The following is a 20292-nucleotide window of genomic DNA, read 5'->3' as shown; positions in this document are numbered from 1 at the left end:
TCCTAAAAGTTAGAAGGTGCTCATAATTGCCAACGCACCTGCGCGTGTGGAGGCTCGTGTTCCTTCCTTTTCTCCTCGTGAGGCCTGCAAGGCTCGCATGCTTTCTCCTGAAGCTCTAATTTTTCCTCTCGATGCGACTTGTCAAGAAGAAGAAGAAGCACCGATGTGCAAAAAAAAAGCGTGGGGAAGCCCGTCAGGTCTTTTTTCTTTGCCAAAGTTTGAACTCGGTCCAAACGCAGCCGCAAGTCAACAGCTGTGAAATACACTCGGCATGCTCTCATTTAGAACACCGCGTTTCTTCCATTGGAAAGTTTTCCCAGACTGCTTTGCCAGATTCAGTCTCCCATTTTTTTTTTGTGTAAATCAAGCTTGGGGCCCAAATCAGTGCAAACTGTCAAATTATTTATTGATTTCTATTTAGCGTATTTTCCGGACTATAAAACACTCCCAAGTACAAGTCGCACCAGCCATAAAATGCATAATAAAGAAGACAAAAAACAGTCGCATTTTTGGGGGAACTTTATGCGACAGAATACAACACCAAGAACAGACATGACCCCGAATGTAAGACGATTCTCACTTTTTCAGTCTTATTTCAATGCAAAAAACATCATCTTATATTCAGACCAATACGGTATATGTCGCATGTCACACGTTAGCATTGGGCTATCTGCTGCTAGCCGTCCTAATATGGGCGGGAACTTGCCCCATCTTCTTGCAAAACGTCGTCTCCATCCCTCTCGCTCATAACATGACACGGAAATAAATCGTCCACGCCAAAGCGTTTGCTGCTCGTCTACCAAGTCAATCAACCGAGTGACTCTGTTCCGTATCGCCGTCAATATTTTACAAGCGAGCGAAGCCATGCGGGAAAAAACAATTTGCTCTTCCCATCGGCACCGGCGATAGCTTTTCCTTATGCTGGGACTCTGTTCAAACTGCGGCGTTCCGTCTTGGAATTCGCTCTTGGAGGATTTGGGGGGGAAAGTGCTAAAACAGCTGCATGCACATGGAGCAAAACAATAACGAGGGTGGAGAAGGTTTGCTCCACTTAGTTGGGAGGCGATTGTGGAATGGAATTTGTGCATTTGTGCAATTTACGGATGTGGACAGTTGCTTTGACATTGTTTTTGTGGTAGTACTGAAGGATGGTGTGTTTCGAAAAGGCTTCCCGCTGTCAGATCGTTTCAGAGCAGATGTGGCCGAGTGAAGTTGGGCTTTTCGTAGACACCAGATTTGACAGATGCCAACGTTGTCGCTTGGCGCCAGAGCAAGTGCGCCGCATGACTCACCAGATGCCCGACCGTGCCGACAAGACGTGAGCCTACGCGGCTAATAAATCACGTGTGGCTTGACATGTGGAAGCGGGATAACGCCGAGTGTAAAAACGGAGGAGACTGACTTGAGATGGACTCAGATGGAGTCGTAACTCAAAAACGTCCAACCGACACGATCGAAAGCAGATGTCGACTGGAACGTTTCGCTCTTCAGTTGATATAGCTTTCATTATTGCTCGTTACGCAGAAATGTAATATTCAACTATATATACTTTTTTTTCCCGACCAAAGCGTGCGGCAAATAATCAAATCAGGCTGTGTAAATGCGGAGGGACGTCCACAACGTGCTTTGTACAAACGAGTTCAGCTGCGCCATAAAACTAAAACCCTTTCGGGCATTCGATTTGCAGCTGAAATTGTTTGGCATGCAAAATACCTAGAGTGGGTAGAAGATGGCGCCAAAGCACCACTTTTGTCTAAAGGCCACTCCTTAAATCGCTTTAAAATAGGAGCATTAATTAAGCTCATTAACTCACTTCAGCGTAGCTCCTTGGCACCGCAATCATGGCAAAGTACCACTTTTGTTTTTCCAACATCGTCCGGCCCTAAGTCGGCACAATATCAACATAGTTTGACTCGATTGAAGTCGACAGAAACAAACACACCATTCATGGAGCAAAAAAAAAAAAAGCCCCCCAAAAAAGAAATGATTTTCTCCAGACGGTGAGGGGGGGCCATGTTCTCCTCATCACAATTAGCGCCGGGAGAAAGATTTGCAAGCATGGTATCTTCTTAAAACAAACCTAATTGCATTAACATGGGAACTTCCAAGAACCCCACACGTGAGGAACACATTGACGAATGAACGAGGCCTGCTCTGGTTTCGAGCGACCAGAAAAAGAATTCACGGCATTTTGAGATGCTTTCTGCGTGTTTTGATGAGTTTCCTCCGGCCAGGGCTGCCCAAGTCCGGTCCTCGAGGGTCCCCTGCTGTCCAGCCTGTTTTAGATGCATCTCCACCGCAACACACCCGATTCAAATCATCAGGAATGTCCTCAGGCTTTTACAGAGCTTGCAAACAAGCTGATCATTTGAATCGGGCGCGTGTCGTTAGGCTGTGCCTTAAACAGGCTGGATAGGAGGGAGCCTTCGAGGACTGGGATTGGTGACCCCTGCCTGAGGCGGGTCAGCCACGCTGGTCTTTGCGAGGTCGAGTGGGTTATGTTGCATTTCCAAAAGGTCGCGCCTTGGAAAGTAATCATTTGGATGAGCTTTTGAAGACCTTCTAAGGACTGTACCGCTGGTAGTAGCTTTTTCGTGGATCTTTTGGGAAGAGCCGCAAATCTGTGATAGAATCTTTTTCTCCCTGGTCTTTTGGGAAAAGGATTATTGGAGTGCAGGTTTTCCAGCCAGCTTCAGGAATCTGCTCTTAATCAAGCCGGCATTACGCTCCGACATCGGACGCCTTCGCCGCTCCTTCCAGACTCTGAAGCCCCTTTCACGTTGCCTGAGAAAGACATCTTTACCTCATGGCAGATCTCCAAAAATCCTGAGCCCTCCCGAAGCCACAATTTTGCCCCATTTTGCATCGCACGCTAGAATGGTGCCGACCGCTAGTCTTGGAGCTGTGAAAGACGGCAGTACAGAAATGAAATGGCAATCCAAACAATTTCACTTCCTTAGTCCAAACCTTTGAAAATCTGTGGAGATCGATGGAGGAAGACTAAAGTAGGGGCGCGCCACCAAAGATAACCCCCCCCCCTTCAGACCTAAGTCAGCAAAAGTCCAAAAACCACATCAGTCAGTTGTTTGATTGCGACTCATCCTGCCAGTCGAGCTCTTTTGACTTTGTTTACCTCTCTGAGGGTGTTGAGTTGCAAACATGTCTTCTCTTTAACATGATTGTGTGTGTGTGCGTGCTCTCACATCCACGTGCATTGATTTGTGTGTGTGTGTGTGTGCTGTGAAACGTGGCAGGAGGGGGTCTGGCCAAGTGCTAGATCTCTTCCATATGTTTCCTGCAGCTCGCCTCTTCGCTCTCCGAAAGCACGCACTTAGCAAGTATTCATCTCACTCACGGCCGGCCGGCCGGGCCTGTCAAATCGCTAACAACGGCAAAGGTTAGCCACCTTTGTACCCCGATTCTGGGTACATTCGCTTCCGAATCGGTGGGGGCAATTTTAAGCCTGCTCGTGAGGTGAGCTAGAATTCCAGACTCCCAACTGGCTGTCGGAGGAATTTGTGGGCTACGGGTGGACTGACCGTATTCGTAGCAGTTCTCTTGTACCTTTTTTGAAACAGTCTTTGGTGGTTAGCGTTAGCATTCCAAGCACACAAAAGGCAGAAAGAAAGAAGTCGAAAAAAAGTTGAGTCGAAACAGTAAGATGAAAGCATCTCAAGCATCTTGTCTTTGATTTGCTTGGACAGTTGGCCAGAGTTTGAAAAGCGCCACCTAGAGGACCAGAGAGGTGAAACGTGGCGTCGGAACATTCCATTAGTTTGTGTTTGCATTGCAGGGGATTAACCTGGAATTGAAAACTTAAGCTTCTAAAGTCCTCAGAAACATCGTCGATACTGTGATTTATTTTGCCAATGGCTAACGGTCAGAAACGCACGCTACTGCCACCTCGCCTACTCGAGTGGAACTGCAGCAGGCTGAGACGTCAGGTCTGAACATCGAACAGTCGTTGGCCTTGAGTTTACATTGCGGCAGATTTATTTGTACCGTAAATCGTTGGTTGACAATTACCTCATAAGTATTGGTGTGTATGTATATTAGGGGAATCTTTGCCAATATTTCCGAACTCGTGCCATCGTTTTAAATACAGTTTTATTTGTTGCTTATCATAAATATCAGTAATCTAAAGAGCCCAGCAAATACAATCCGGTAGACGCCCCACCTCCCCAGCCCCAGAAGCCTAGAAATCTCAGACTGACTGAAGTTTGAGTGTGCACTGACATCTACTGGTGAATTCAGACACAATGAACATGTTCATGTCCAGCTGTTTGGTGCTGTTTTGTTTTCATACCTTCCCTAATCCATCATGCAGACAGACAGACAGCCTTGGGCATTTGATCTGATTTCCAGGTTGACCTTTATCTATACTTTATTTCAAAGACAGCAACAAAAACACGGTGATTGAGGTACAGTGATGACATTTAGGAGGTGACTCAAGTTGACTGTGACCAGCAGAGGGCGGCATTACTTCAGCACTATGTCCAAACTTGAAACTTTTCCATTTCATATCTACTCTGTCCTCATAATGGACTCCCCCGCCCCCTCCACAGGCAGGATCAATGACCACAGTGCGCAAGATTGGGGAGGAATTCGAGGTTTATTTGAAGACATACTCAATAAATATAGCACCATTAGAGGAGCGGCCATATGACAATACATGCCGAGAAGGTTCCATTTCATGCAAATCTCATTTGAGCTCAACCTGGAGATATTTGTGTCATAATGTTTTCGCAACATCTGCTAAATGACTCCACATCTGTATAAAACTTTTTAAGACAAAATGATTCTTATTGCACTGAATCTGGCCAATATCCTGCCGTGAGAACGCTTAATCAAAACAAATGGTTTCGACTACACAATGGCATCAATAAAAAACAGAAAAGTAAAAAAAAAACAAGATCTAGACAGAAAATTCTGTTTGTTGTTCCGGGGAAGGCTGCTGAGTCAACGTCATGGTTATTTAGAACGATGCAATGTTCTTGCTCCTGTAAAGCAGTAGATGCTTTAACATGTTGTGGTCCATGGGAGGCGCTAATGTTGTTAACCCCCCTCCCTCTTCTCCCAAGCCGTCCTGTACAGGGGGCCTCGTGGCTTCCATTCAGACCAGTATGACATAAAACCATATGTGTGTGAAATGTTCAAATCCGTTTCATCTGTGATTATGAGACTTTTGATGACGCTGGCATCATTTGCAGCTCTCCCCTCTTTGACGGCCGTCGGTCACTTGCGGAAGTTCCCGAGCTGAACGCCCCGTCGTCCACCCACGCATCGGAAGGTGGCAGGGTGGATGTCCCAGTACTTGACGGGGTTGGCAAACAGACTGATGCCATTGTACAAGTTCTTTTTCTCGCCAAATCGGAGGGGGCAGAAGTCGTTCATGCCCACGCTGCTAATTTTGTTTGCGTGGAGGTAAATCGCCTGCACAGACAGACAGACGGACGTTTTGGGAAAAACGATTCCAATCATTAAAATGTGTCTGAGAGTGAAATTCATCCGTGAGCGGGGAAAAAAAGAGGAGTGCAGTTTTGTGCAGCTGACATACTGGAAAGTTCCACGTCCTTGTTGGCGCCAAGTTCCGCAATATTAAGACTTTTACACTTGCTTGTCTTTTCGAGGCTCAGCATAAGTGTGTGTGTGTGTGTCAGGTGTCTGACCTGGAGGTAGCGCAGCGAGCTGAGTCCCGGCGGGACCTTTTTCAGGCTGTTGTTGTCCAGGTGGATCTCGCGGATGTTAGGGGTGTGGGCCAGAGTGCCGTTCTCCACAAAGCGGATCTGGTTGAAGGACAGGCTCAGCCTGCCGGCCGGCACCACAGTTAGAAAAATCTTTAAATAATTGCAAATTATATTGATTTGATTACAAATGCCTCTACCGTAAAAGTTCCCACGATTATTTCTGTTCACATCCTTGCTATGGGGGAAATTTATTGATCTGAGAGGTCATGCATGTAATGTAGTGTTCACCTCTGCAGATTTTTATATCTGATGAAGTCTTCCACCTCCACCTTAAAGATCTTGTTGTACTCCAGGTTGAGCTCTGTGATGGAGGAGGGCAGGTCTGAAAGGGGAGGGGCGGGGCGGTCCGGTGCGGGGACAACAATATAGCCAGGTCAGTGTAAGTCAAGCGCTTGTGAGATTGGAATTGACGACAGCGGCGGCACCTTTGGGCACGGCCGTGAGCCTGCTCTCGGACATCCCCACGTAGAGCGTGGCCAGCCCGTTGAAGGCCCCCAGCTCGATGCCGGTGTTGGCCAGCGGGTTGGCGCCCAGTTCTGTTTTGGCGCAACAAGCCACAAGCGAGTCATTAGAACTCATTTCACCCCCCAGTTTCAAATTGGCACCGAAGATAATTTGGTGCTTTGGTCCACCAGTAAATCTGCAAAAATCCATCACGTCAATCCGCGAACGTGTGATGTGTCGTCAACGCGGCTTTCCTGTCTTCGAAAGACGTTGGATGTCATAGTCGTCGTGTTTTCCTGTAGTTACAACCATCCTACATGCGATTCTCTTTGATTTGTAATCGGCTTCCTAATCGTCTTCTTAGCTCTTTCTGGGCCGCTCGATTTATGAGCTGGCCTTGATGCTCGGCATGAGCGCATGCCGCCACAATAAAAAAATAACAGAGCGCATCTGCTTTTGATGTTTCCGCACAGGTCTGGTAAAATCACACTCATCATTTCCATTTCATGCATATACTTTTTTTTTTTTTCTCAATTTATCGTCTCAACTGAAAACAAAGCATCCTGCAAAAAGCCTTTGGAAAAACTCTCTGGTGAATTATGAGCCGAGGCATTTTTGGGACTCTCGTCCAAGCCTGAGTTGTCGTACGAAATGCACAGACACTCAATACGAGGCCTCAGATGACCCGGAAAAATTCTGCGGCCTTCTGCAGTCAACGGAGCTCAAACAAATTCTTCGTTTTCTGAGTTTCTTTGCAGTTTGACAGATTGGAGTTATTAGAGGAGATGCTCTTCTTTTACACTCTTCTTTCTATCTTTTCCTTCTCTTCAGTGGTCAGCAGTAAAAGACCTGAAATACCGCGTTCGGACACAAGAACATGTACTTGCCCGACATATCGGTCGGTCGCATCCGCTGCAAAGAACGACTTGACCGCTTAAGTGAGCTATCAGAGCAGCAGATGACGGAAGTAAAAGTTGCTTGGGTGGCTGCTAATGACAGGTCGCTTTGGATGCGGGTCCGTACCGAGCACGTGCAGCTTCTTGAGGCCTTTGAAGGCATCCTTCTGGAGCTTGTTGATTTTGTTTTCGTGGAAGCGCAGCTCGATGACGTTGGGCGGCAGGTTGGCCGGGATCTCGGTCAGGAGATTGTAGGAGAGGTAGAGCAGACGCAGGCGGTTCATGTTCTTGAAGGCCTGCGGGTGGATCTTGGAGATGCGGTTGTTGATCAGGAACAGGCCCTGGAAGCGAGAGAAAACAACGGGCGTCAGACAATCGCAAAGAAATCCATTGCTCGTGTCAGATGCGTAGCCGCGGCGGTTGAAACCGGTCAGTTTTTGGCCGACTCCGAGGAAAACACCAGAAGGGGAAAACGCCGATCATGTCTCGACACGGTGGTTTGTTTTTGGAAGCGGGAAAACGAGAGGAACGACTAATTACTCGAGTCACTCCACAAACACAAGACGTGCGGGCTGATAGCATCGACGTGACTCCAAGCTGAAATGTTACCAGGTGTTTTCCTGCACAAAATGTGACTCACTTTGCGGCTCTCCTGAACTTTTCAGCTTTTCAGACGGTTTTGTTTCCCCCCATTTTCGCGCCCTAACGAGTCAGGCAAGTTTTTTCCTTCTCCTTTCATTTCTTTACCAGGTTTTGAAGAAATGATGCGGGGAAGGCATTCTACTAGTGTGCCAAATTGTCTTGCCACTCAGGAAATTGTCATGCATCGTACCTTAAGCTGAACACCGACAATGTGGGTGTGGACAAATACTCAAACGCCTTGCCGTCCATTTGACGTCTTTCCTACGTGTTGTGTGTTGCTCTCACGTAAAGCTTGTCCAGGCCTTTGAAGTCGTTTTCCTTGATCTGGGTGATGTCGTTGTTTTGGAGGTCGATCATCAAGATGTCACTTGGAATCTTGGTCGGCACGCTGATCAAACCTGCCGATGCAATCACATCATGTCGCGAGTGCCCCGTATGATTTAGCCGTCTGCTCTAGGCCGGTTAGACTTCTCGTCCCACTTGGGGGTGTCTCCAGTAGCTTCCATTCATCCATCCATGGATTTTGAAATGATGTCATGTGACCAGGCCAGCATTCTTACCTTGATCGGAGCACTGCACCACTCTGGGCGAGCAGTGGCAGCTCATCGGGCAGCTGTCGTAACGATCGTCGTAGTTGTCGTCGTCGTCCCCGGAATCAGCCATCATGACGTCGTGGCTTCTCATGATGTCCATGACGTCAACGTGCTGGTAGTAGTGGCTGCTGCCCAGCGTCAGCATACAGAACAGAAGGACCGCCCTCATGTTGGGCCGAAACGCCGTCGTCTCGTAGCTTGTGGGAGCTTTGCTGCAAGGAACCAACGCGACAAATGAAAGCAGGGAGTGGCAATCAATCAAACAATCAATCATCTTCTTGCCATGTTTTTTTAACCGATAAAAACGATCTCACATACCAACAATCAAAAGCCAATCGACCGATCCACCACCAACTGCTGACTTGTTCCTGTCAGGCAGAAATCTGCTGAATGCGGTCGGACAAACCAATAACCCTAACTCCACCCCCCCATCCTCCTCCCCCACGCCCCCTCCACTTTTGTTAACCTTGGCACAGGTCGGTTATTTGCTTTATGACGACTGGTTAGTAGCTTGAGCCGTGTTTCGTTTGAATATTACAATTCCAGGTTCGACACGGAAAGTGATGCTTTGCAGGCAATGGAGCAAGCAATGTCGTTGTTTGCACGGTCGTCTAAGAATCCCAGGTGGGAGGACGCGGTCCGGGCCAAGGCAAATGTTTTGCCAGGCTCCTACCTATTGGCCTTTGGGCTGATTTATACGGCTTCCCTCCATGAAAGCCTCACGCTGCCCGCTGAGAGGCCGACATTGTCTGCTTGCCGCGCCTGCGCTAATCTAGATGGATTCTCTGCTCGGCCGCCGACTGGCCACAAATATGCGCTGCCGACGACTGCTGTTGCATTAAACAGACTGTAGTCTTCTGTGGAGTTCATGCAGACCGGCGTTCCTCAGAACTTTAACAACTTCAGTATTTATGGAAAAATCGGATCCAAAAGAGTCTACAGTTACTTTTGTTAGCCTTGCATTGTGTTAACTTTTAAGACTTGGCTATAAAAATCATCCAAAAAGAGACCCAAAACCAGCCAGCACCTCTTCAGAGGACTGATATTGCCAGAAAAATCCCAGAACATTTTGGTCGAAACAAAGAACAGCAGTTCAGCAACATCTGATCAGGATCCCATCCTATCAAAACAGCACCAGCGTGGCTGTCCGGTCCGAGTTAAATGGTCCAAGCTTGGAACTCGGCAAGTCTAACCCCGAGAGCATTTGCGGAGCAAGGACATGTTCATTCATCTTTCAGGCCATTCTTTGATAGAATCGTAAAACACCTGCCCCAAACCATCGGAAAGTAAACAAAAGGATGGAAAATGGAGAACTGATATTTTCTTTCGGTTTACTCTAAACTTTACGAAGATCGGCATTTCTGAGTCAATGACTTCCAAGGAACTTGGGAGCTTTAGCCAAAATAACATTAGGGATTCTTGATGGAGCAAGGACCACGCCAGGAGATACTTTCAGAAGATTTAGTGCAGACTAGCTTGATGTGGGTTTTGTCTTGTGTTCCGTCAACATTTTTATTGTCATAAGAAAGCAAGCCACGAGAAGGAATCAAATCAAACTTGACTGTAAAGCAGTTCAACACTTCAACCTTGGTCTCCCGCCTCAAAAGCCGCTCTTGTCGACTTTGATGCATTCTGACTGAACACGAGTCGCACCGCATGCAGGCACCCGATGACTGTCATTGCTCATTATTTCCTTCTTGCGTCTACCGAATGAGCTCAAAACCAACGTCTCGGTTTGGGATGTAAAATATTCTTCGATCGCATCTGGTAATATTGTTGAGAGTTGCAGTTAGTTTGCTTCTAGAATTTGTCAAAGAAAGCCAACTCATCAAACTGCCACAAAATGAAAATGTCAAGAAAAGCCAAAGGGGTCATCGCCCTACCTTATCCGTCAGGGTCAGAGAGGCTTTGGTCCTCGTTTCAAGCTCAGCAGCAGCAGCAGTAGCAGCACACTTTGGGCGACACACAAGTGAGGGATGCAACCCGAGTCAGCGCAGAGTTGAGAACAGCATCCCCCCTTGTCTCAGCAGCAAGAAGGAAAAAAAAAAGAAAAAAGTGGGAGAACACCCCCACCCCACCGCCGCTGCCGCGCCACCCGACTTTTTCTGTCATGGCAGCAACATCTGCCAATGTTTGAAGCCTCGCCAGGTTAGTTAGTACGCTGAATCCCAAGTGCAAACTGGAAACGTTTTGTTTACTTTCCGTCGCTTAGATGAAAGGACAAAACTCTTGTTGACCTCTTTTTAGTCACTAAAGGATACAAATGATTATTGATCAGTAATCGGGGACAAAATTGTATTCGATTCTTTGAATCATCGATTCTGAATGGCAAATGTTTGTATAGCAGTGTTGTACAGAGCAAAAAGTCCACTTTGCATATTTGAGGCTGTGCAACCATGCTACACGCTTTTGAACGCACGGCGGGTCGTCCTCACGTGCGCCTGGTTTCCTTTTTCCATTGCTGGAAGCCCCCCCCCTCCCCCGATGCAAACGTGCCCCTGGTTTGGCACTCGCAAGCTGAAGAAGCCAAGAAAGAAGAGGCTCCGCTTTCCACCCCGCTGTCTTCTCGCCGGGGGGGCCGTCGTGCAGTCATATTTTCCAAGGCGTCTGAGGTCATCTCAGGAGAAACGCTTAGCCGTTTCCTTGAAACTTCCACTTCTGCGAGACGTTCTCATCCCGTGTCTAAACGGTTTTGTGGCCGTTGGCATTGCACATAGGAACTAATAGCAATCAATGTCAGGGCAGACAGACAATTCATGGACTTGTCGGCAGACAATTAGGAGCACTCATGGACAACATGCAAGCGCTTCTTGATTTTTTTTATTTTGTGCCAGCCTGGTTGAGCATATTTGGAAAATTGGCAGACCGCACTGCCCCATGCTGGCAGCCATGTTCTTTTGCTCACCATCTGACAATCTGTTTGAAAGTAGACTCGAGCTTAGACCACCTCGCAGCAGGTCTGAGTTGGGGCGCAGGCGGTGTAACGTCTGGACTGAGATGCAGCAGGTTTCATCCGAGCCGTCCAAGGTGGCTCGTATACCTGAGCTGTCGAAAAGCGAGAGCATCTGGAATGTTCCTTGAGCTGAACACAAGATGTCGACTCAACCCGTAATCTGTTTGACAGACTTTGCATGCGAGGAGCAGTGGAGCCTTTACGGCTCAGCTGAGAAGCAACACCAACGCGTGGGTGTGAGCCGCATCACTTGGCGACACGGCTCATTTGGGGCCTTTGGCCTTGTTGTTTTTCACAGGCAAGTCAAAAAGCCTTTCATACTGTCATTGCATCGTCCCAAAGTCGTTTTCAAATGTCCTTGAGCCGGTCCAGGAAGTTAACATCATCCTCAAGTCTGCGGCTAGTAATTAAGGCCAAACCGCTTCATCCAAGACTTGTGTCCACGCAGACTCACAACTGAATCATCACTGGCAACACCAGGTTTGGCCATTTGATCCCTCCTGGAGGAAGTGTGAAGAGTGCCTTTATTAGCAGGACCATGCTTTTTTTGGGGAAATTTGGTGAAGACGTGTCAAATATTTTGTCAATTGAATTTTAAATGGGCCATGGAAGGTAGAAGAATAATGAAGGACTTTTAAGGTGGAAAGTGTGGACTTTTGACATTGTTGACATCTTTCTGGAAAGAGTTGTGTTGATTTTTTTTGGTCACGTTGACACACACAAGTACATGAGCGTAAATTAGGAGTTGTCTGACATGGTCGACACCCCGTGCGTTTGCTCTGCACGTCAAGATTGGTGGCAGATTGTCAGGCAGCGAGCGCAAATGGCGTTCCACCCACGGCACCATCTCCACGACGATGATAAAGTGTCTCCACTTCAGGCTCCTCTCACGGCACTCCGTTACCTCAGAAGACTGTCTGATGCCAAATTCCAAGGTCGAAGGATGCAATTTTCCCAAACAGGATCTAATGAGAGCCTGATGTGATGCTGGCAAATTACATCTCCTCGCCGATCTTCTCATTCTTGAGCGGGCCTCTATCTACTGGCGCTGGCTTTGCTTGTTTTATTACAAGCAAGGAAAACGTTTCCACATGTCAGAGCGTCTTTGTACATGAAGAGACAGACCTGGTGTGATCTGCTGTCTCTCAGAAGCTTGGGAAATGCAAGCATTCCTTTCCATTTTGGACTCCCTGACATTTCAATCATCTACATGGCACAGTTTTCCATGAAGATCAGCGATTTTGTCGCTTCTAAAGTTTTTGACTCACTGCAATTTTTCAAGCTCCACCAGAATTGTGTTCTGTCCTATGACAATATACAGTAAGCACCAGAACTACCTCAAGAGAAAGTCGCTTCCTCGTTCTTTCGTAATCAATCAGCAGTAGAACCATCGGTTGGGTTCACCAAAAGGCGCCTTTCTCAACAAAAAGTAGAGGAATCATCTTCAGAATTCATCTGGCGAGCTCAGATCACTTCATTTGAAGAAAAACATGAAAGCTGCTCACGATGACTTTTGCCGCATGAAGTTAACTTTGATCCACTCTCCATATTTATCACAACTTAAATTCCATTGAGCTCATTGGCTGTTGCAAAAGCGTTGATTTGTTATTTCGAATCCAACCAATTGTCTGCCATTGACGCATATAGTTGTCAAATTGAGTCTTAAACATTTATTGAAATGTAAACGGAGACGCCGAGCGCATTTCATCGTCGCACAGCGACATTCATCTGCGCTCAATTATCAGCCGCGTAATCGACCTCAAATGTTCACCCTCACTTTCTTTTCCAGTCATTGTTTTTTTTTCATGCAGCCGCCGCCGCGCGTTGATTGAGAAAGGCCGAAAGCTCGGCCTGTCCCCGGAAAATGTGACGATAAAGTTGGCCCGCTTTGTATTTTATTTTATTTCTTTTTTTTTGTCTTGTCACTCACACATATTCACACCGTCATATGTGGCAATCAAACTCACGGTGTCGGCACACATCAGCAACTCCCTATTGGCTAAGCTAATGCTAACGAGCGCAAGGCACTGACGCAATGTTGGATGTGTTTATTGGAAAATAGTTGACCTGACATTGTATTTTCGGAAATCCCACTTCGCTGAAGGTTTTCAAGTTGTATGTCTGAGGTTGCTAAGTGAAATATGGTCGCAAAGGTGTTTTGGTGGCGGGGTCATTTGGTTTTCTGGGGTTTTAGAACTACGCTGGACGACGCGCGCACGCAGGAGAAGGCCGAGGGGGAAACTTTGAGCGGCTCGATCAAGTTGTTCTCCAGCCTCACGGCCACCAACGTGGAGTCGCCGCTGCGCTCCGGATCGCAGATGCTCTCTTCAGGAACGCTCCTGGACAAAGGGGGTGAGGATCAGACAGGATTGGAGATAGGGAAGGGTTCTCGTTCTTACCTGATCTTGTTGTTGTTGAGTCTGAGGAAGTGCAAGTTGGTCATCTCGTTGATGCCCGAAGGCACGTTAAGCAGCTGGTTGTGGTCTAGACACAGCTCCACCATGGAGTGGTAGGACCCAAAGAAGGACTCTGGTTCGATGCCCTCGCCGTCCAGTTTGTTGTAGGACAGGTACAAGTACTCCAGTCCGGGATCCATGTGGGCAAACACGAAGCCTGGAGTTCAAATGAGAGTTTTGCCAATGTTACGCTTCCGAACAAGGGATAGGGTTCAAATGAGGGTTTCAATCCAGGAGTAGGGGTTCAAAGTAGGCCTTGAACCTTTTACTTTGGGGTTTAGGGCCAAACGCTTAGGCTTTCAGGCTCTCACATCTTTCGAGCCTAGATTAGGATTTCAAGATAGCGTTGTAGTCTGCCAGGGTTAGGCTGATAGGCTGTCCACCCACCAGGTATCCTCTCAATCCGATTGCCCACCAGCACCAGGTGGACTAGCGACTTGGGCAGGTAGGACGGCACCAGGTACAGCCTGTTGTGAGAAAGGTCCAGCGACTCCAGACTCCTGCAGCAGGGAAACGGATGAAGGACGTTTTAACCTCGGTATACATCACACGGAATTACGGCTCATCGGAGACAAAGTGCTCCAACGAACATGCCCTCCAGCCAAAAGTAATAAGTCAGCCGTCAATGGTGCGTCGCTGAAGCTCGTGAAAGGAAAGAATCGAAATATTAGCCGACGAGAAGACTTGATGAGAATCCCTGATGTCTCCGCCTGAGCACGTTGTGTTCCTTCCTGCTGTATTTTGCCGTGGCGGACGTTATTATGATCGCACGTTGGATAGCGCATCAGGCTGGAGCACCTGTTAGCATCTTAGCCGCTCTGAGGTGCCAGTCTGAAATCATGTCCGACTGTAGCCATCCGGATTTTGCCTTTGAGCTTTATGTCGAGCTACCGTTAGCATGGTTAGCATGTTGCCGGACCTGTGGTGGATCCAGGCCAGAGGGGCGATCCTGGTCTCCTCCAGCCTGTTGTGCCTAAGGGAAAGCACGTTGAGGTTTTTGCTGTCGTTGAAGACGCCCTCTGGGATTTCTTCAATCAGGTTGTTCTCCAGGTACAACTCCTGGTGAAAGAAGGAGCATTTAGATTCTTTTGTCCATCCCATTTCAACATTTGGTGTACATTTGCTTGGGTTTGAATGGAAAAAAAAGACCACAAGTGAGGTTGGTTTTCTACATTTGTCCCACACTCAGTGGCGTCAGTCGAGTTTATTTGGCAGATCTCTCACTGTGGTTTGTTGGAACTTTTTTTCACGCTCACATAAATCTACAAAATGTTTCCAATCAGCCGTCAAAAAGTCGCCTCATTAAAAGGATGAGGCGGAGAAGAACCCGTACCAGGAGTGAAGCCGGGAGGCTCTGGGGGATGGTTCGGAAGTGGTTTCGGCCCAGTCGCAGGTAGGACAGCTGGAGCAGGGGCGCCAAGGCTCTGGCGTCCATGTTGGCCTCGCTCAGAAGGTTGGCCTCAAGCTCCAGAATCATCAAAGCGCTTAGACCTGCAAACACGCTCGGTGAAGAACAAGAGGATGCGCTCAGACGCAATTCACAAATTCGGATTACAAGAAGATACGACGAGGTTGAGGTTTTGTTGTTGTGCAGAAGAGACGCATTGAGTTAGACGTGGGAGGTGTCACCTTGGAAAGTGTTGTCGTAGATCGTCTGCACTCGATTTTCGTTGATTTTCAGCTCCTGCAGGCCGACCGGTAGATTGGCAGGAACCACGTCGAGAAGGTTCCCGTCCAAGTACAGCCGCCGCAGCATCGTCAGATTCTTGTTTCATTGAGAGGGAAATCAATTTTGGCTGTGTGCGGGACAGACGGGCGAGAGTAGGCCGGCACGTCTCACTTGAAAGGCTCTTGAATGGATCCCCGCCGACGTGAGCTTGTTCTTCTTCAAGTTGATCCATTCCAGGTTGGGAATGCCGTTGAAGGCCTCCGCTGGGATGCTGCTGATGTTGTTGCCTGCCAAAAATCTTTTAGCATGAAATCATTGACCACGATGATTTTTTTTTCTTCTTCTTCACTATTGGCTGTGAATGTCCGTCAAAGATGCGGTGCGAGGAGAAGGTGCGTCACTCACCCTCCAGGCTGAGAGACTTGAGCCGAGGCATGAGGAGAGGAGGGAAGTACGTCAGTTTAGCGTCGTTGCAAGTCAGCGTGACATCGGAAATGCTGCAGCCAGGAGGAAGAAGGCCTCCTCCCGTTGCACCCGCCTCCTTCTCTTCCTTCTTCTCCTCCTCCTCCTTCAATTCATCCTCTGCGGCAGCAGGAGGTCTCGGGATGGGAGCGGGGAGGAGATCCGGTTCCTCGGGTTCCTCGTCTTCTTTGGGGAGCATTTGGAAGACGTCTCCTCTCAACCGCACCTCCTCGTCCTTCTCTTGCAGGATTTCTTCTCTCAGCTTTTTCTCTCTCTCCCATGCATCTTTCTCCTCCTTCCTCCTCCTCTCCTCTTCCATTTTCCTCCTCCGCTCCTCTTCCTCTGCTTTCCTTCTCTCTTCTTCTTCCATCTTCCTCCTCTCCTCCTCTGCCTGCTCCTCCTTCCTCCTCCTCTCCTCCGCTATCCTCTGCCTCATCTCCTTCTCCTTCCTCTTCCTCTCCCTCTCCTTAGCCTCCTGCCGCTCCCTCAATCGCTCCTCTTCCTCCAGGCGCTCCTCCTCCTCCCGCCAGAGGATGCGCTGGATTTCCTCCTGGCTGAGCTGCGGGTCGGTCATGACGGCGTGGTAGTCGTCACGGTTACGGGGCGCTGAGGAGTCACCGGAAAGTTCAAGACCGAGGTCGGGATCTGAGGTGAAGGCGGTGTGGGCCAATCACAGGGCGGGAAAGAGACGGGCGGCAGGAAGGGCAAGAATTTAGGCAGGAAAAAATGGAGGGAGGAAGACAGACGGATAGGGAGAAAGACAAGACATGGAAAGACAGACAGGTTGTGTGTTAGTGTGCTGGACAGACAAACCATCTCCCACGTACATGTGGCGCCACGGCTCGCTTCTCACCTGTTGCGCTAGGAACTGAGTCCATGCAGACCGGGCAGCACTCCCCGCTGGCGGCGGGCGCGAGCGAGAGGCGGCAGACCGGGCAAATTTGCTCGTCGCAGAGCACCCGCCCGCCATTGCACAGACACGTGACGCACGGACTGGGAGACCACGCGGCCTGGTTAAACATGGTCATGCCTTGGAACACGCACTGACCCTGTTTACCTGCACACACACGCAGGCCGTTTATGACGGAGGGGGGGGATGCTGAGTCGGCAACCAGTGAGTGTTTGCGGCCGTTGTCCCCCCTGTCATTGATGCTGCTAATCGTACACTTGCACAATGTGAGTCCTACCCTGTCATCTAGCGCCACATCGCCCTCAACTGGACACACATTTGCCTCCAAGCACTTGTCGAACTATTCTGGTGTGTGACATTGGACGGTCCCATTTTTATAGTCTTTGGTATGACCCGGTCGGGGTTTGAACCCACAACCTTCCAGTCTCAGGGCGGACACTCTACCACTAGGCTTGGGGTATCAGAATGTGGATGCTCAGAAAGCTCGGCTTGTCGCCAGACCTGGCAGAACGTCGTAGCTGGAGTGCTGCTGCAACACGTCCCCATCGGAGCGCAGCAAGATCACGTTTCCCCGAACGGGCTCCGCGCGGAGAGGGTGTCGGCTCATCGGGGCCTTTGCACGCCCCCATCTGACTCCAGCCTGACCTGAAAAACACACAAACCACACCAGTCAAGCGCCAAAAAGTCAATAACCTTGTTTTGACTCTCAGCAACTTCTTGCTGATTCTACCGGAAGCCATCTAACGAGGTACTTGATAACATATCTGTCCAACGGTTGGCGGGAGAAGTTGTACAACTCGTACAATGGTAGGAAATTCGAGACGAAGCTCCCGTTAAGTACCTTTGCCAGGATTGTCTCAGGGCAGCTTACCTGGCCCGTCCCGTTTCCTCTTCATCCGACGCATTCCTCCATTCGGCTTGCGAAGTCTTTCCCGCCTGTTTTGTCCGTCGGCCATGGTGAAAACCAGAAACAGCCACAAAGCTGCCAGTAGCAGTCCTGTCCTCATATCTTAACACACATACACACAGACACACCCCTGAACACAATGTCAAGCTCCAAACATCTGTTTCTTCTTCCCATCAAACAACAAAACAATTTTACCTGCTGCACCTTGGAGACAAAACAGACATCAGTGCCGTGGCTGCCGCTCATATACGGTTAGGGTTAGTGTGTGTGCGTGTGTGTTTGTATAATTACAAGTCCACTGTCCTAATTAGAGGATCCACCATGGCGCCCACCTGATGTTTTGGTGCGAATACAAAAGATTGAAGCACTTCTCTCTTGTAATGATGCATTCTCTGCTACTTTGGTTTGAGGTGAACATTTTCAGGGTCCTTTCAAGACCACATTCTTTTGCGTCGTTATGAAATTTCTAGCCTGTAGTTATTGGATGGATGATGCTAAGTTGAGAATATTTGGGAAAAAGAATTCAGCCAGTTTCGCAACCACTTCAACTCCGCCCAGTTCATTGTGAACATGAGCATTGTTTCTGCTGCCCCCGTGTGGACAGTGAAAAGTCACACCTGACCAAACAACTGTGCTGCCATGTCAAAGAGTTAATTATTCTGCTTGTGATGGAGCGAGAGAGAGAGAGAGGAAGGGGGAGAGCGAGATTGAAAGAGGAAGGGGAGGAGAGACGAATGCTTCATGTCTCCTCTGTCCTGAGACCGAAGGAGGGAGGGAAATGTGGAAAATGCTTTTTTTCCCTTTAAGAACCTGGATGAGCAGGCTCTCATGGAGCTCCAATGGAGGATAAAAATAACTGTCTTAATGAAAGCCAGACAATGAGAGCCACTCTCATTTGTTCCTTGTTCAAGTGACACTTTGCATATTTTATGAGGAACACTTCCCATCGGAAACGCATCTCAAAATAACACTTGACTTTGACATCTTTGAACTTAGTTTAAGACATTATTCCAGCATATCAAAAACAAATTTTCTTGCCAAAATTTGGTTTTTTGAGACTTTTTTTGCGGGTCTGCTCACGTCTATCAAACTTATTGTCGCTAACTTCCAAGTGGCTTGGCGAGGTTGAGCTCTGGTTGCGAGCGGGGCTGGCTGGCGTCCATTTTGAACGCTGGCTTCAATGACCAAATATGGTTCTTTCCACTAAAAGGGAAAAATGTTACATAAATACCTCTGACGACACTTCTAACCTTTGCTTGACAACGACTGTACAATATGTTGTTCATCAGTGATACAGACAGTAAGCATCACCAAACCATACAAGTGCACGGAGGGGGCGGAGCTAATGACAGACATTCAGGCAGGAAGTGGACCTTACCAGCACTTTGGAGGCCAAATTCTCGTTCCTCCTCTGCGTCCGGAGAGATGTCTGTCCTCGCGTTGTATGCGCGTTCACATACGCTCCTCAATGTGCCTGTCCAGAAAAGTTTCAGCGTGTGTCGCAGTGAGCGAGCGGAGTGCAACTGCATTCGATTGGGCGAGCAAGCGACAAGAGAGAGTGAGGGAGAGAGAGAGCGTGCGAGAGAGTGTGTCACAGGGGAGCGTCATTTGGGTCTGGAAGGAGGTCAGAGTTCACGGCGAGGCCAAATATGTCACTCAGATGTCCGGAAAGATCAAAGACATTAAAACAACAACTAAGGCTGGGCAATATCAATGATGTGTGATGCCAATTTTTTTTTTAATCACACACACGGGAATCTAACTCATGGTGCCTGCACACAAGACAGGCAAGTGTATCACTACACCATCAGCCTTCCCCATGTGTGGTGCCGATTGTGTTTTGTTAGTCCACATTGGCACGACTGCGCTAATGGTGAAGGCCCCAGGCAGATTAGATTGGAATGTCAACACATGGAGGCTGAATGCTGATTGGATCAGAAAATTTGAACATTCATACAAAGGAGTAAATATTCGGAAAAAAATGTAAATAGCAGTCAATTCTTCTGATCATCTGTATGTGTGGCGGGGTGTTTTTTTCCATAAAACTTCCCATTTTAATTTAACCCTCTTTTCACCACTTCACATGAAGTGATGACATCATAACAAAACTAACATTGCTTTGTTTTTTTTTCCCCATTCTGGGATTAAAATATTATTTTGAAAATGTGTCTTCCTCTTACATTCTATGAATAATAAATATCCGAACATGCATCATTTCTAGAGTAAATACTTGCAGCTTTGACCTGAGCTATGTATGTTCTTCATAGCTCAGGTCAAAACTTTTCAACATATGGCCTGAGAGGTCAGAATATTCTGAACAATTCTCAATTGTTGTCGATAAAGGTAATGTTATGATGCAATAAATGTCTGCCATAACTCAAGCGCATGCACGCACACACAGCCTTTGTTTTTCTTCCTCTGGGTCTTGTCGTGCATGATGAACTCCCCAGATGCTGTCGTTGGAGAAACAAAGTGCCGAGTCAGCTTTTATCTTTCTTTCCAGCTTGGAAAAAACGAACACGACTGTAGAGAAGAAGAAGCCTCTAAATGTTCAGCCCTCCTTCCAATCTTTCTCCTTCAACTTGGGACTTGATTAGCTTCAAACGTGCTTTT

At 48.1% G+C, this 20292-nt stretch overlaps 3 protein-coding genes across 9 annotated transcripts in view; 1 reads left to right on the top strand and 2 right to left on the bottom strand.

Annotated features, from left to right (window-relative positions):
* The window catches only part of cenpp (centromere protein P), a 30177-nt gene that overhangs the window by 7805 nt on the left and 2080 nt on the right, over positions 1-20292 (top strand). Inside the window, exon 7 of one of the 5 annotated variants that reach the window (XM_088388624.1) lies at positions 19162-19380. The exons of the other annotated variants lie outside the window; for them this stretch is intronic. Coding sequence (XP_088244750.1) covers positions 19162-19365 — 204 coding nt within the window. The 3' untranslated portion in view covers positions 19366-19380. Of the gene's footprint in view, positions 1-19161; positions 19381-20292 lie in introns of those variants that run through there. 5 annotated transcript variants of the gene reach the window in all.
* Positions 4602-10336, bottom strand: aspn (asporin (LRR class 1)). 2 transcript variants are annotated; one of them, XM_088389596.1, is made up of 8 exons: positions 10206-10336; positions 8290-8534; positions 8015-8127; positions 7215-7428; positions 6173-6283; positions 5976-6069; positions 5670-5808; positions 4602-5433 (listed from the first exon to the last, which is right to left on the bottom strand). In XM_088389596.1, exons 2-8 carry the CDS (start codon positions 8489-8491, stop codon positions 5236-5238), a joined length of 1071 nt encoding a protein of 356 aa, XP_088245722.1. In that variant the 5' UTR covers positions 8492-8534; positions 10206-10336; the 3' UTR covers positions 4602-5235. The 2 variants fall into 2 exon arrangements, with proteins under 2 accessions (XP_088245722.1, XP_088245723.1); XM_088389597.1 differs by lacking the exon at positions 10206-10336 and adding an exon at positions 8641-8685.
* ecm2 (extracellular matrix protein 2, female organ and adipocyte specific) lies at positions 13309-20174 on the bottom strand. Of its 2 annotated transcripts, XM_088388615.1 has the most exons (13): positions 20079-20174; positions 19058-19202; positions 17644-17781; positions 17274-17417; positions 16716-16919; positions 15806-16507; positions 15572-15687; positions 15361-15496; positions 15065-15222; positions 14651-14790; positions 14119-14231; positions 13675-13888; positions 13309-13614 (listed from the first exon to the last, which is right to left on the bottom strand). In XM_088388615.1, exons 3-13 carry the CDS (start codon positions 17777-17779, stop codon positions 13446-13448), a joined length of 2232 nt encoding a protein of 743 aa, XP_088244741.1. In that variant the 5' UTR covers positions 17780-17781; positions 19058-19202; positions 20079-20174; the 3' UTR covers positions 13309-13445. The 2 variants fall into 2 exon arrangements, with proteins under 2 accessions (XP_088244741.1, XP_088244740.1); XM_088388614.1 differs by lacking the exon at positions 20079-20174 and having other exon boundaries at positions 19058-19276.

This window comes from Syngnathus floridae, chromosome 11 (genome assembly GCF_059516105.1).
Source record: "Syngnathus floridae isolate MCC-2025c chromosome 11, RoL_Sflo_1.0, whole genome shotgun sequence".
Taxonomy (NCBI): domain Eukaryota; kingdom Metazoa; phylum Chordata; class Actinopteri; order Syngnathiformes; family Syngnathidae; genus Syngnathus; species Syngnathus floridae.
Note: the sequence above shows the minus strand (reverse complement) of the source record. Positions and strands in the feature narration are given on the sequence as shown.

Excerpts from the sequence above, each read along its gene's own strand:
- ecm2 (XM_088388614.1), bottom strand. The coding sequence starts at position 19,208 with ATGCAGTTGCACTCCGCTCGCTCACTGCGACACACGCTGAAACTTTTC. Across the intron at positions 15,688-15,805 it reads CAAGTCTCTCAGCCTGGAGG|GCAACAACATCAGCAGCATC; the intron begins GTGAGTGACGCA and ends GATTTTTGGCAG. Across the intron at positions 15,223-15,360 it reads CTACGACAACACTTTCCAAG|GTCTAAGCGCTTTGATGATT; the intron begins GTGACACCTCCC and ends GCGTGTTTGCAG.
- aspn (XM_088389596.1), bottom strand. The coding sequence starts at position 8,491 with ATGAGGGCGGTCCTTCTGTTCTGTATGCTGACGCTGGGCAGCAGCCAC. Across the intron at positions 5,809-5,975 it reads AGATATAAAAATCTGCAGAG|GCTGAGCCTGTCCTTCAACC; the intron begins GTGAACACTACA and ends GCCGGCCGGCAG. Across the intron at positions 5,434-5,669 it reads GCTCGCTGCGCTACCTCCAG|GCGATTTACCTCCACGCAAA; the intron begins GTCAGACACCTG and ends CTGTCTGTGCAG.